A 14,107-nucleotide genomic window follows, 5' to 3' on the forward strand; every position below is an offset into this window, starting at 1 on the left:
GACATACATAGAGCATGAAATGCCCATGCATTGCATGGAGGCATCTATTATTATTCTGTGGACAAAACAGACTCCTTATAATATTCTAATGCAGCCCCAACCGTAGGACGCAAACCCACAATATCAGAATCAAAACAACCCGGCTCGGGTGTCCAAGGTGTGCAATAATTTTCACAAACAATTAGTTACCATGGCAACTTGATTCGCAAAAATACTCAGATAAGCCCATATGGCCTCAATAACAATGCAATGCTTCACCACCTTTATTTCTCATTCAGTCTGAACATCAACAAGTTGCCTTCAACACATTCAGATGGCTAAATTAGTTTTGAGACATGTGAGTGCCTGATTGGAAATTTGCATAAACCGACAAATAAGCAAGTGAACCAAGGGATGAGGTAGTGTGTAGCCAGATATTGAATTGTAGATATAATTTATGTGATTTCTGCTACCAATAAAGTGTATACAACTTCTCTATGCTAAAATCCTGAATCTTGCTGGTGAAGATTCTAAGTCATCCGGGTCATAGTCATTCCAAAAAAGTAAAAAAAAAAAAAAACAATCCACCGGACTTTGTTTACAAGTTTGAAAAGGTTCAGATTCCCACTCACAAAACTTTTTTTTTAATTGAATTGAATTCCTGGATGGGGAGTGAAACATCTTTAAACTTGGAACCAAAGTCTAGTGGATTGTTTTTTTTTTTTTACTTTTTTGGAATAAAATCCTGATTCTTTTTTGAGACAAGGCAAGGCAAGGCAAGGCAATTTTATTTGTATAGCACAATTCAATATGTGGACAAATCAAAGTGGTTTACATGAATTAGACAATAAAATAGAAGAAAACAAAAACATTTGTAAAACAAATTAAACAATTTGACCAAAAAAAAACTGAATAAAAGAAAAAAGAAAAGCACACAAACAGGAAAAAAAAACCCACTAGGATAAATTAAAGACAAAATCTGTCCCTTTTTATACTGGCTACACTTATCTATAATAGTTAACGAAAAGTTAGAAGTCACAGGATGCATTAAGATGTAGGTTTGTCCTACTAGTTTAGTTATACTGTACTTGTAAAACCAAAAGATGAACCCTCACTGCCTGCAGGATGCTGCCCCATAATTACAACTCATATCAGCATGATCTATACGTTTTGATTATAACCTTAGCCTTCAGTTTGGATTGTCACCCTACTCTTACTTTTTGTGGATAGATAAGCTGTAAGACATTTTTTACATCTCCAAAACAGACATGACTTGTTTTTGTAAAGTAACATTTTACAGTTTTATCTTGGATTATACGTGTAAAATATAAATTAACAGTTTATTCTTAGATATCTTTTTATGTTTATGCTCATTGTTCTAAGACGTCGTAGCTGCTCTCCTATAACGGTTTGTGATAAAAATCGACATCTATTTGGTCAAAATTATTTGTTAGGGCTGCAGCTCACTGTGACCTACATTAACGCAACTTGAATGATCACAACGCAACAACTCGGTCTTTGTTTTCCACCTTTGGATTAATTATTTGCATACTCTCATAAATCCCTTGTGATTATCAAGTGCTGGCTGAAAAAGAAAGTAAAACATTTTATTTTGCTGTATTCTTCTCTTCACAGTAATGAGTAGGTAGCCTTTACATGTGAAATTCAAGATAAATAATTGTCTTAGAAGAACAAACTAGGCAAGGACAAAGCCCTTAAGTACTGACAAACAAAGATGTCTCTACAGTTCTGTGCAGGCAAGCAAATGGAATATGACAATACAACTGAAGCCAAAAGTAGGACACAAAATGAAATTGAAAAACTAGTTTCCTTTCACATTATTAGATCTTATTTTGGTAAGCTGAACTTGCTAAAAAAAAAAAAAAAAAAAAAAAATGTCAATGCGTTTTATCTGCTTTTGTTTTTACAAAGGTATGTACAGTATGATGCACCAATCAAACCACCAGCAGCTTGACTAAGACCAGTTTACCTTACTGTAAACAGCTCTGACCAAACGAATATTGAAAATGTACTTATTTTTTTTCCATATAGTCATAACCAATACAATGACATCAATAATTGTAGATTTTTCTGTAATAGCAGCATCCATCAACAACAGGACATTTAGTGTTTTTCTTTATTTTCATAAAAACACAGTCAAGGCTGAAGGCATTTTTACTATTGGATATCAATAATCTCAGCAAATACAAAAGCAATTTTTAAATCATAATTGTATTAATTAATGGAAGTGCTTTCCAAATGAACCTTGTCAAAAAGTAATTACTTAAAAAAATAAAAATAAAAATGGGTCCACGGCAACAACATCTTTCACACAGGGGTTAATAATTGGAAGCATCAGGAATGGCCTCGGTTATAAAATCGCTTTTAGGTCTGTGTGCAAGCTGGAATGACCTAGTGGCTACCCCTGCAATAGGGAGCAGGTGAAAGGAGTCACTCATTTCAGTCATGGAGTCGTTCGGAGTATACACAGCATGCTTAAGATCAGACTTTGGCGAGACCAATCCAACACACACAATTGAGTTTTTTTTTTTTTTATAAGTAAGAGATAGCCTTTCTACTATAATGGGATCGCTGTCTTGCTGCAGATCCAAAATGTACTTGGCTTTGGGGACAGAAAATCAGCCCTGAAGCCTGACAATGCCTCATCATGTTAGCCTGATGTTAATGTCTGTGTTGGTTTTAGGGAAGATGTAAAATAACACAGATCTTGCAAACTTTTCAGGTCACTGACTAAAAGGACAATTTGAAAGAGAACCTTTTTGTGATCAAATGGTGAAATTTATGTTTGTCTTCTTTATCTTTTGGAAATTTGGGCAGTTTTAAGAACTGTTATCTGTTAAACGTACCCAAGCTAGAAGCTTATTTGTTTGATTTTTTTTTTTTACATATATTAATCAAAAAAAGGGAGTTACAATGAAATAAGTTATAGCTTTAGGTGAAATAAATATTTTCCCTTTCACTGCCACAATAAAGCTGATTTTATTGAGGATCTGCATACAGTGTGAGGTTTATGCCACTAGATGTTCCTACATGTTTAAGATGAACAAATTTGATAAAATATTATGTTTTGGCCAAATAACTTTCAAGATGTTTTATAGATGTAACATCATTGGGTAAAACAAGGTGCATGACTAAGCTCTTCTGACCCCTTTTCCTGGAACTGGACTAATTCAACTTTAAGGATGTTATTTAATACTGTGTTAAAGTGTGTTTTAACTGTGAAAAGCAGCTTAAAATGATCATTATAACATAAATATTTGGATATTTATGAGATATTTACAGTTGTGCTAGAAAGTTAACATACCCTTCCTTTAAAGACAGAGAAAAAAAATCTATGTTATGTCAACAGCTCTGCTGTACCTGCATAATGTCTGTATTTTTCATTAGAAATCATGTTGAGAAAAAAAATCTAAAACAGAAAGAAGCAACTTCAGACTAAAGTTCAGAGAATATATATATTTATTTGAATTGGCCAAAAAATGTTGGAAATGTAAAAATAGTTTTTGGCAAACACAATAAAGCATTCTTGTAGTAAATATGTTAGTCCATTTGTTGGTGAGAATGATCGGAAAGACTTTTTCTGAGTATTAAATCCAGCTTTACTTATTAACTTTTAAAATCATACATCATCACTTCCTGGAATAAAGCTGTGGATTTTCAGTTTTTCTTCTTTTTCTCGAAAGACCATTGAGCCATACGGTTGTTGATAGGTTCCTTGATGTATTTATCTGACTTCAAATATGCAGAAATCCTGTCCAGAGCCTAAAGAATACAAAACAAACAAATATGACTTTTTGGTCAAATGCATTTAGGCCTAGCAAGAGATTTGCATTTAGTCATATTTGCTGAAAGTCTTATCATTTTTTATACTACCACCGGAAAGTTGGAATAAAGACATTTATGAAAACAAGATATAAACCTACTCTTTTTGTTTGTTATTTTTGCTCTGGTGCAACAGATAACTCTTACTATGGGGAAAACTTGAAAGGATGATGAAAAAGGTGGTGGACAATTCATGGTAAATTTTAGAAAGCAGATTTTTCTTACCTCGAAACGGTCCAAGAAGGCTTTGAGATTCTTGAAGTTGTCCAAGCAAGGAGGGTGAAACATCCTTTGCATGTCCAGCATTTCGTACATGATGAAGTCTGCATATGTCAGCTGGTTTAAAAAGAAATATAAACCTATTTAAATATCCAATCAATTCTAAAGTAGATGGTTGTTATGTTTATTCATTTGATGTAAATTTTATAATCCAGCCTATGAGCAAAGTCATCAAATATGACATTGTAATATTACAGTATGGTAGAATATCACAATGTCAGTTTCTGTGACAATTAGCCCACATTTGGATAATCATAATCCATCATCAGTCCGTTTTAATATACAAGGATTTTTCAAGATAATGTAATTTTATTTAAAAAAAAGAAAAATGACATGAAACCTTAAATGAAGCACATACATTCTTGATAATGACTTTTAAAAATGTTCAAAAGATAAGTTACCTTGTCACCAGCAAACCACTTCCTCTGTCCCAGGAAGTCAGAGAACAGCTTCAGTGCATCTGGCAGTGCCTTCAGGTAATCTGGCTTTAGACCTTTCTGATTTCAAAATTTCAGAGATGTAGAATTGGTGTTAAGGTATACTAAAACGTATCAAGTTAGACTGAATATTTTACAGTTATATAGTAATAAACATACAAGGTCAACGTAGCACATCCTGACAAAGCTGGCTCTAAGATCAAGGCACTGCTGCTCCAACATGTCCACTCGGATTTTCTGCTCCTCAGTCTCTCCACCTGTTTTAGGAAAGGTTTTAAAAAAGGATTAAGAATATTTATTTTTAGCAGGGACTATGACTTTTAACATTTTACAATTATGCTATTGATTTTATTCATAAGTGTTTTAAAGTGATGTTTACTTTTTCATTTTGATTTTACCCTTCTATGATGATTTTACCTGTAACACTATGAGATTTTTTCTTAAAATGTAAAGTGCATTACAAATAAAATGTATTATTATTAAAGGTTACAGAAAAAAAGACTCAACACCTACAGCTTGAAAGTTTTATTTTTTTGTTTGATTTTTTTTATGGAAATCTTTGTCACAATGAGTTATGTATGTAGAGGATGAACTACTTTAAACCATACTTGAACAAGATAAGCGATACTCACACAAGTTATTCTTTCGTGCAATGTATCTCAGGATTGCCATGCTCTGTGTCACCTTCTTGTCTCCATCAATCAGGTAGGGCAGCTGTGGAGGGATGTAAATATCACGCCATTGATTGTAAACACAGAAAACATTTAAACCTGCCTTAGTACATAGGTAAGATAACAAGCAATATTTTCTTACATTGGGGAAGTCTAGCCCAAGCTTAAATTTTTCATTAAGCCAGCTACTTTTGTCAAAGTCAGGGGCTGTTAGAGAAGAATAGGAGTTGAATCAACAAAGTTAAAGTGGCATAAAACATGACATGGATTGTTTGTAATGGTTATTATTTACCGTCACCGACGGCATAAAGTTTCTCCTGGTAGTTGGACTTGGTGTACTCCAGCATTAGGCGGATGTGTCCAGCAAACTGTAGAGGTAAAGAGATAACGGAGAAGGGATTTAAAGATTCTGCAAGTTTGGAAATTCTTCATGAATAGAATCAAAGGACATACTAATACTAACATTTAGGTAATAATGACACATACATCAAGCTATACAAACCAAAATCAAGTTGGATATCTTATATCTAGCTAAAATCCTCTGACTACTTATACTACTTATATTTAAAGTTTACTCTTCAAAATAAGACATATTTTCATTCAAATAAAATAAATTAGTCTTTCTGCAAGCTTTTAAAGCTACTGAATCATATTTTACTGAATAAGACTTAAATAATTTACCACAGTTTTGAAAAATGCACTGTCATGGCTGAGATCCTGTCTATCAGGAAGATATAAGCATATTAGTTTTAAAACAATCTCTCTTACTGTAGACCCATGCAGGGCTGGATTTGGTCCCTCAAGGGTCTGTGCTCACCTCATTGCTTTTTTCCTCGACAGTACCAGTTACATTTGCAGCTATATCTTCCAGTGACCGTAGGAAGGTGCGTTTTCAAAAATAGAAGCCTATCTGCACTTATCTAATAATTACACGTCAGGGATTGTAGTAGGAACTTCCTTCAAGAATCAAACTTTAGGTTCTTGGAGCAATTATGTTATTATGTTATCCGCCTATGTGTTTTTTTTGAGTGTTGTGCACATAACCTGTACGAGGTTTTTGCTAGTGTCACATTTGCAGTTTCAGTGATCTGCATATATATATATATATATATGTATGTTTAAAATAGCTTTAAATCTAAAACAAAAGTAAAGAAAGACAACAAAAAAGTAAAACAACCACTTACCCCACGGACATCCCAGTAGGCGAGTAGCATGGTCATCTTGAAATCTTTTTTATTTGAGTGAGGGTTGCTCAGAGAGAAGCTGCCACTGGTGCAGTGAAGGACAAAATCAAAGCCTTTTATATCCTTTGATCCGGCAACAGAGATAAGTGTGAGGGGTGGTTACCCATTTACAGCTGTATATGTATATAGTAAAAGAGATTACATTTGAAAAAGTGCTGACTCATCCGATGATTTGCTTAAACTGCCTGAACAAGAGACGCCTAGATGAAAACAAAGAACTGCAATGGTCCCTCGACTGGTTTACATACACAAAATACATCTTAGTTTTTCTTAAGTGGTTCCATAGTCTTAAAAATGCTGTTTAAAAAAATAAAACAAACACTAAAATAACACATCCTAGATCTGAATAAATGAAATATCCTCACCGAATATTTTATTCTGTGCAAAGTTTAATATGTTGAAAACAAAATTACAGAAAAATCAGGAATTGAAATCAAATTTATTAACCAATGTATACAGTAAAAAAGATTACATTTGAAAAAGTGCTGACTCATCCAATGACTTGCCTTAACTACCTGAACAAGAGACATCTACATGTAAACAAAGAACTGCAATGGTCACTTGAATGGTTTTCATATACAAAAGGCATTTTATTTTTTGCTTAGTGGTTTCAAAGTCTAAAATACAGTAAAATATATATCTAAAATAAAGGGAACACTCATATAACACATTCTAGATCTGAATAAATGAAAGTTCCTCAGTGAATACTTTGTTCTGTAACCTCCATATATCCTGTATGATGTCCCTACAATGCCTGGGTATGCTCCTGATGAGGTGGTGGATGGTCTTCTGAAGGATCTCCTTCCAGACCTGGATTTAACTATCTGCCAACTCCTGGACAGTCGTTGCAAGGATTAGAGGATCGAAACATGATTTCCCAGATGTGGTCAATTGGATTCAGGTCTGAGGAACCTGCAGGCCAATCAAAAGCTTCATTGTATTCCATCTTGCAGGAACTGCTGACACAATCCAGCCACATGAGGTGGAACCCAGAGCCAACTGGACTAACATATGGCCTCACAAGGGGTCCAAGGATCTCCTCTCAGTACCTAATGGCAGTCATGCAAACTCTGGAGAGCACATGGAGGGCTGTTTTGCCCTCCAAAGAAATGCCACCCCACACAATTACTGATCCACTGCCAAACCGTTCATTCTTTCTACAGACTCTGTTACATCTGTCACATGTGCTCAGTGTGAACCTCTTTTTATGTAAATAGCTTGTAGCACTTTAAAGGGGCCTTTGCACTCTATTAAAAATCAGCTTGCTTAGCACTAGGACACTTTATTTAGCATTGCACTTTAAGCATAGATTTGCACATAAAGAACAGTTTGCACACAAGGTTTTTAAAATATTTATTGAATATTTATTGGGTATTTTAATAGTTAGCATGTAGCCTTTTGTTCCAGGCTCTCCACATTTGCTCTCCATTAGCAATTGGGGTGGTTGTCCGTGAAAAAGAGAATTGATGTTTAGAGCAAGCAAGCGTTACTGTTTAGAAACTTCAGCAAATGTTAGTGTAAAGTCTGTTAGAAGTGAGTGCGAAAGAAATGTTGTGGTGCTGAGAAAGTGACTTACTTGTCTTTTCTGTGTCCTCTTCAGGGTGTTTGGACAAATGCTTCCCCAGGGGTCCAGACACCATTTAAAGGTTTTGGGAGAGACCATGGAAAATATAGGGGGAACTGTGCACATAGTTTTTGGGATTTATATAGTGTTTGGGTGCAAGTTAAATCAGAAAATGTTTATAAAAAAATAACCTTAAGTGTGTGTTTGTAGATATTTGATTTAAATCTGTGTTTGTAGATGGAAGTGAGGAGTAAATTTTCATGTAAATCGTTTAGTCCATTAGCTGTGTCTATTTAAGCCAGAGATTGTGTGTTTGATGGAGAGTGAATGCTGTGGAGCCAAATAAACCTGCTGATGCCTCAACTTCACTCTGCCTGATAAGTCCATTTTCTCACTGAAAATCCAGCCGAGAGGTCGCCTGCTTACAAACAGATAAACATAATGCAAGTAAAAAAGCAGTGAAGGTAAGCAGTGTAGCAAGAGTGAGGCTGAGACACCGGGTGCTCAGGTGCCCTTTACCAAAACATCATAATCTGTCTGAAAAAGACAAATATTTCCTAAAAGGGTTAAGTAAAAGTGGGACAATCAGTCAAACCACAACCTAAGCACAAAATTTGATGATGTCAATGACAAGATAAGAATCTGAAAAAACAACCAATCTCCTGATTACTCAGCATATTCTTCACTAACAAGAGAGATCTGAGGATTTTATGGGCTTGCAAAATGACTCAGCAGAGTTTAGAAATTATGCTGAGTCACAGTTTGCTGACCTAATCTTATCATAATAAAGTTGAACATTGTCTTTGCAAAGTATATCAAAAAAAGCCATCAGGTAAGCTTAACTAATAAAAGGCTTCTACAAACATAGTTACCAGTTGAAGTTTGGTCTTAATGTTGCTTTGTCTTGCTGATTTCTGAAAAGAGAAATCCATCCCATGCCAATTGCTGTCAACCATCAGAAACTTTTAAGCGCTTTATTCCAAATAACAATTAACAGTGGGTGATTACTGCCATCACTGTAATATAACAGCTGACTGGATCACCCACCTATAGTGGGCCAGGGATGTAAACACCCTGCAAAAATATGTAATAACAGCTAATTCAAAAAGTAAGCACAAAAATTGGTCCAGGAAACACAAAAATATACATATAAAAAGCAGATTGACACTATAATATATATTATATTATAGTAATATATAGTAACTATATATACAGTATACATATATATTTACTGTTTGAAATGTATTGAGGTACATCTCCATAAACACATTAAAACAGCATAATCAAAGGTCAAAACTATTGGCACATTGAGTCATAAAGATAGTTTAATATTTTACTACTAAAGTGTAGTATCAGTGTACTCTTCAAGCAAATATTGACATGTCCTGGTGCAACCTTATGAATCATTGTACGCATATACAAAAAAGTATTGCAGGTAACTAACGTTAAAGATCTTAATTTTTCGCAATACAACATGCCTGAAACTGACAATGATATAACCTGTTTCTGTTTTTCAGTAACAGCTCTAAATCTAATTATTTTTGCCTAATTTTTATTTTTGCATAATAGCTCATCTTATGAGTCGTTGCACAATGGATTCTCTTTGTGTTTGCTGAGTATTGTTGGAGAATTTTACTTTTGGAGTAGTAATTGTTTATTGTATTTAATAGTAATTATAAACAGAAGTTACAGTGTTTGGGATTTAAGGGTATGCATTAGAGATTGTGATGCTTTTTCGGATCAAAGCTGATATTGATTATTGTAATATACGTCTAACCCCACATATCCCTGATATGCTCTTCCAAAAAATTGTGCCACATTTCTTTAGGCCAATATTTTTTCTCAGGCTCCATTTACATGACAGAAATAAAACAATGATAACAGGCGGTACACAACTCTCATGTTTAAATAAAAAACATTTAGTTCACCCAATTATCAGCTTAACATTAGATATATTAAATGAGTTTTCAGCTCTTGGTGGGTATCGCTCCTAAGTGTGGGCTTTCCTTATCAAGAAGTTGTGGCTCTCCACAAAGGAGCTGCCACTACAGGTGGTGAGAAGAAAGTTGGCATCTCATTTTGTTGTGTTTCCCGATCTTTAAGGTGGTGAAACTGGTGTCTGTCTGCCTCCAGCTCTCAACCATCAGTATTCATTCCACATTTCAAGTCTCCTGGTTCAAACCAGTCAGGACTTCAAGATTTGATCCGTCCTTCAGACCCCCTCCACCCAGGTGACTCATCGATGGTGACCCAGTCTATTTTGTTGGGTATATCCAACAATAAACCGACTCTGGTTATTCTTCCTGATCATCCTGCCTGTCTCTGCCACTTCGGTTCTGACCCAGTGCTTAATTCTTTGACTATCGATTTCATGCCAGTCCCATGAGTAAAATCATCTGAACTGCTTGGAAATGATTCTGGATCATATTCTGCTTCTCCAGTGATGCAACAAGCCAACAGGAGCCATCACTCTCATTCCAAGCCTGTCCCAGTATATTGAGAAGGTTAGTAACCAAAGTTTCAGTGACTGTAACACCTCCCAAAGTATTTTTCTGTTCACTTACCTGTAGTGTTCACTTCCAGTGGTTCCTGTTTCAGATGCTACTAATGCATGCTTGACCTGCGTTAGTTTACATTACAATAAATAGTTTTTAACTATCTGTCTTGTCATGCTGAATGCTGGGTCCTCTCTTTCTGTTTGTTACATGAACAATTTAGTTACATTTTAGTTTAACATTTAAACCCAGCATATTACTATGACATTGCTTCATGTATTTCTACCCATTTATTTTTTTTTTCTACACAACAATAAAAAAAACTAATTGAGTGAATGAGTTTTCAGTTGCAGGTTTGCAGAAACCTACATTGGGTGTTTATGTGTTGAATTGGCTAATACATTCAACAGCTTTTACTAACTGAAAAATGTAATGCTTGACTTTGCAGGAAACCATCAAGAAGAAAATATAAATATTTTGGTGTGCAGTGTAGTCTGTCTAAAAGAAGGAACCAAAAAACAAGATTAAACCCCAAAATATCCAGAAAAGTAGCAAAGTTAATGTTCCTAAACTGGGCAGCAGATGTATTCAATTTATACATTTTAGTGTGAATTTAAGTTTATTAGTTTTAATCCTTTTGTGAATGCATAAGACTTAGTTCAGCAGTTACAGATATTGCACATAAATGGTGAGAGAATATGGTATAAACGTATGATTCTTTTTAAAAGGAAAAAACATCAGGTGACATTTCATAAACGGCATCACAAACGAAACAGTTTAAGGGAACTAAAGGAAGGGAATTGAGGATACACTGATACAATTTCCGATGTTAGCAGATTGTGATCATCCTATATGGAAGGCTGTCCTTTTGTTTCTCATGTATGATATGTTTCTATGCAAATATATCCAATGTCCTCATATGGAAACATGGACTAAGTTAAGCTGTCTGCCCTGCACATTTATTTCTCTGCCTGCATCGCTCCCATGCACAGTGCCCCCTCCTCCACTATGGTCTCTAGCTCATCTGTGCGAATGGCCTGTGTGATCAGATTCAACTCTTCACACATGGTCTCGTAGCGGTATGCCACACGGATGTCGGGGACGTTGGTGCGTCTGATGTCGTTACTCTCATGGCCTTCTTTGATGTAGTTTGAACCAAGCCAGGAGCTCTTCACCTGTCGGGAGCAGAGGGAGATCAAACTTTCTGCAGAATCCTGGACTGTTTCATAACAGTAAAAAGTAAATAGGTTTAATATGGATTGCGTTTTATAGATAAATACTACCTTGTGAGAGAATCCACTCATTAAGACGCTGTTCCTGGCTAACTCACACATGTCACATGAGCTCAGTTTCCACACCTGCGCAGCAATACTGTACTCTTCCATCAAGGGCTCCTGCACCAAATAAACAAATGCTCTTCAAACTTTCCTAAAAATGACTGAATTTCCACCAAGAACAAGTTTTGATCTTGATAGATTTATTATTAGACTTAGATTTAACAATGTTTTATTTTGAAGTGGATAAAATTACACTGAAACAACTTGTTCATACTGTTTTATAAATGTGATAATACCTTCACATTTTGTTATGGTATGATTTTGATGATTCATTATCAACATTATTTAATTTTGATTTTATTGTGTAGACCAGTACAAAAGTGTGCTGGATTGTGAATTGGAAGTTATATCATAAGTTTTTTATTTTTACAAATGAAATCCTGAGAAGTTGGAGAGTCCATTTGTATTAAAAAGGGACGCTGAAATAGACTAACTAACTAACTAACTAACTAACTAACTAACTAACTAACTAACTAACTAACTAACTAACTAACTAACTAACTAACTAACTAACTGTCTGGCTGTCATACATAGGACACACTTGCCATTTATTCTTTTTCTTGTTTTTTTTAAATATGAACTTAAGTTACAGCTGATTTTAAAAAGGATCTTTAGTTATAAAGTTAAGAAAAAGTAGCAACAAAAAAAAAATAACCTATATGGAATAATATGAGTGCTTAATCACAGTGCTACAGTGTGGTTTAAAGTACTACTTTTTAATCGTAGTACTTTTATCAACTCTATTGGATGTAATGATTAACTTCTGTCTAATGGCCTTAATAAGAGCCCTTCTGAGAGCCAAACACTTTTAATCAGCCAAGATAAGCATGTTTATTCCTTGAGAAAATGTCATTTATTACTTAAATATTAATTTAAATGAAAGAGATTTTTTTTTTTTTAAGATTTTGTTGAAGGCGACTCCAAGTTAAGGTTCAGCTTAAACTGCCACTTTAAGTTTGTTGGTAGGGCTATTGTTACCTTGGTAAAGTGAAACTGCAGAGGATCATCTGTGGATAGAGAGACCATGAGGCCTCGGGACAGGTACTCTGGCAGAGGGTTACGATGGTAGCTGAGGAACAGACTGTTATTGCTGAGAGGAGACATGGCGATGCCGATCTGAGCCAAATAATATAGGTACTGCAACACAGGAGCCTGCAAGAGAAACGTGATGTTGCAATTCATGCAAGATAGATTCCCTTACTTTCTAAGAGTATTTTAAAGAAGTGAATCAAACCTAAATCCATTCAAATGAAAAAGGTCTGATGTCCCTTTAATTAAAGGTTTCATTAGAATATACAAAAAAAAAAATGTCCTGCAAAATTGTTTTAAATAATGTACAACCTTTCTGAGCAGCAGCCCATGCGAGATGTTTTCTGACAGCATGAATCCAGATACTAGGTGATGGATCGGCCCTGCTTCCCCGCAGTGAGGGCGCAGAACCAGGGTGGGAAACCCACGCTGTCTGTAAAAAAAGAAAAGCAACAAAAAAAAAAAAATGCAGAGAAATGCAAGAAAACAATGTCATTATTTTGTTTTCTGGGCAGTGAATGTCATCAACTGTATTTTTTTCTAAAGGTATTATAAAAAAAAAAACAAGAAAGAAACAATCAAATCCATTAACTTACTTGCGCAGGTGATTCAACACAGTCATGTTTGCATACATGTAGTAGAGGTAGTAGGAATATGGTGGGTTTTCCTCCTCTGTCCAGTTGACCGGAAGCGGACTGTCCAGGTTGAAGATATGCTGCTCTGGTTTAGATTCATCATCCACGCTGTCAAAGCCAACAACCTGTGAGAGTTACAAGAGCATATATGTTAGAAAACCCTCCGATGAGGATTTGAAAGTAATGTGGAGGGTCAGATTCATTTAGTTGCTCAGTGAAGTTGTCGTACATGCTGGAGGAATAGGTGCAGTTCAGGGTGGCTGCCAGGGTTGACTGTGACCTCAAACAGAGGACTGAAGATGTTCTCAAGCATTTCCTGGAAGTTGGACAGTTGTTTCTTTGTATGGTACACGTCACTGTAAAGAACAAAATTTAAAAAAATAAATCTATTACAAATTGTTGCAATGATGAGTGTCAGATATTCACAATACTAAATTAAATTGTTCTATCAGTGTTTAGCTCAGATTTTAAGTTACTACAGTAGAGGACTGTTATATTTTCCTTAGATATTTATATATCCATTTCCAGATATATATATATATATATATATATATATATATATATATATATATATATATATATATATATATATAT

General features: G+C 35.0%; 2 protein-coding genes across 5 annotated transcripts in view; both read right to left on the reverse strand.

Annotated features, from left to right (window-relative positions):
* Positions 1–3,490: 3,490 nt before the first annotated feature.
* On the reverse strand, positions 3,491–6,519 carry LOC107087486 (glutathione S-transferase Mu 1-like). The gene is made up of 8 exons (XM_015379074.1): positions 6,394–6,519; positions 5,502–5,577; positions 5,352–5,416; positions 5,171–5,252; positions 4,698–4,795; positions 4,503–4,598; positions 4,048–4,158; positions 3,491–3,762 (listed from the first exon to the last, which is right to left on the reverse strand). Exons 1-8 carry the CDS (start codon positions 6,427–6,429, stop codon positions 3,658–3,660), a joined length of 669 nt encoding a protein of 222 aa, XP_015234560.1. The 5' UTR covers positions 6,430–6,519; the 3' UTR covers positions 3,491–3,657.
* A 4,604-nt stretch (positions 6,520–11,123) lies between these two features.
* LOC107087465 (AMP deaminase 2-like) overlaps positions 11,124–14,107 on the reverse strand; it is a 25,558-nt gene continuing 22,574 nt past the window's right edge. For 3 of the 4 annotated variants that reach the window (XM_015379051.1, XM_015379049.1, XM_015379050.1), the window contains 6 exons: positions 13,743–13,869; positions 13,475–13,638; positions 13,191–13,311; positions 12,828–13,001; positions 11,796–11,906; positions 11,124–11,687 (listed from right to left, as the gene is read on the reverse strand). In XM_015379051.1, coding sequence (XP_015234537.1) covers positions 11,472–11,687; positions 11,796–11,906; positions 12,828–13,001; positions 13,191–13,311; positions 13,475–13,638; positions 13,743–13,869 — 913 coding nt within the window. In that variant the 3' untranslated portion in view covers positions 11,124–11,471. The remainder of the gene's footprint in view (positions 11,688–11,795; positions 11,907–12,827; positions 13,002–13,190; positions 13,312–13,474; positions 13,639–13,742; positions 13,870–14,107) is intronic. The other variant, XM_015379048.1, reaches the window with a different exon arrangement.

This window comes from Cyprinodon variegatus, unplaced genomic scaffold (genome assembly GCF_000732505.1).
Source record: "Cyprinodon variegatus isolate N-32 unplaced genomic scaffold, C_variegatus-1.0 Scaffold185, whole genome shotgun sequence".
Classification (NCBI taxonomy): domain Eukaryota; kingdom Metazoa; phylum Chordata; class Actinopteri; order Cyprinodontiformes; family Cyprinodontidae; genus Cyprinodon; species Cyprinodon variegatus.

What these genes read in the sequence shown, in the direction of transcription:
- LOC107087486 (XM_015379074.1), bottom strand. Translation starts at nt 6,429, where the DNA reads ATGACCATGCTACTCGCCTACTGGGATGTCCGTGGG. An exon ending in CCTACTGGGATGTCCGTGGG is followed by an intron (nt 5,578 to 6,393) that starts GTAAGTGGTTGT and finishes TTACCTCTACAG; the next exon opens with TTTGCTGGACACATCCGCCT. An exon ending in TGCACGAAAGAATAACTTGT is followed by an intron (nt 4,796 to 5,170) that starts GTGAGTATCGCT and finishes TTCCTAAAACAG; the next exon opens with GTGGAGAGACTGAGGAGCAG.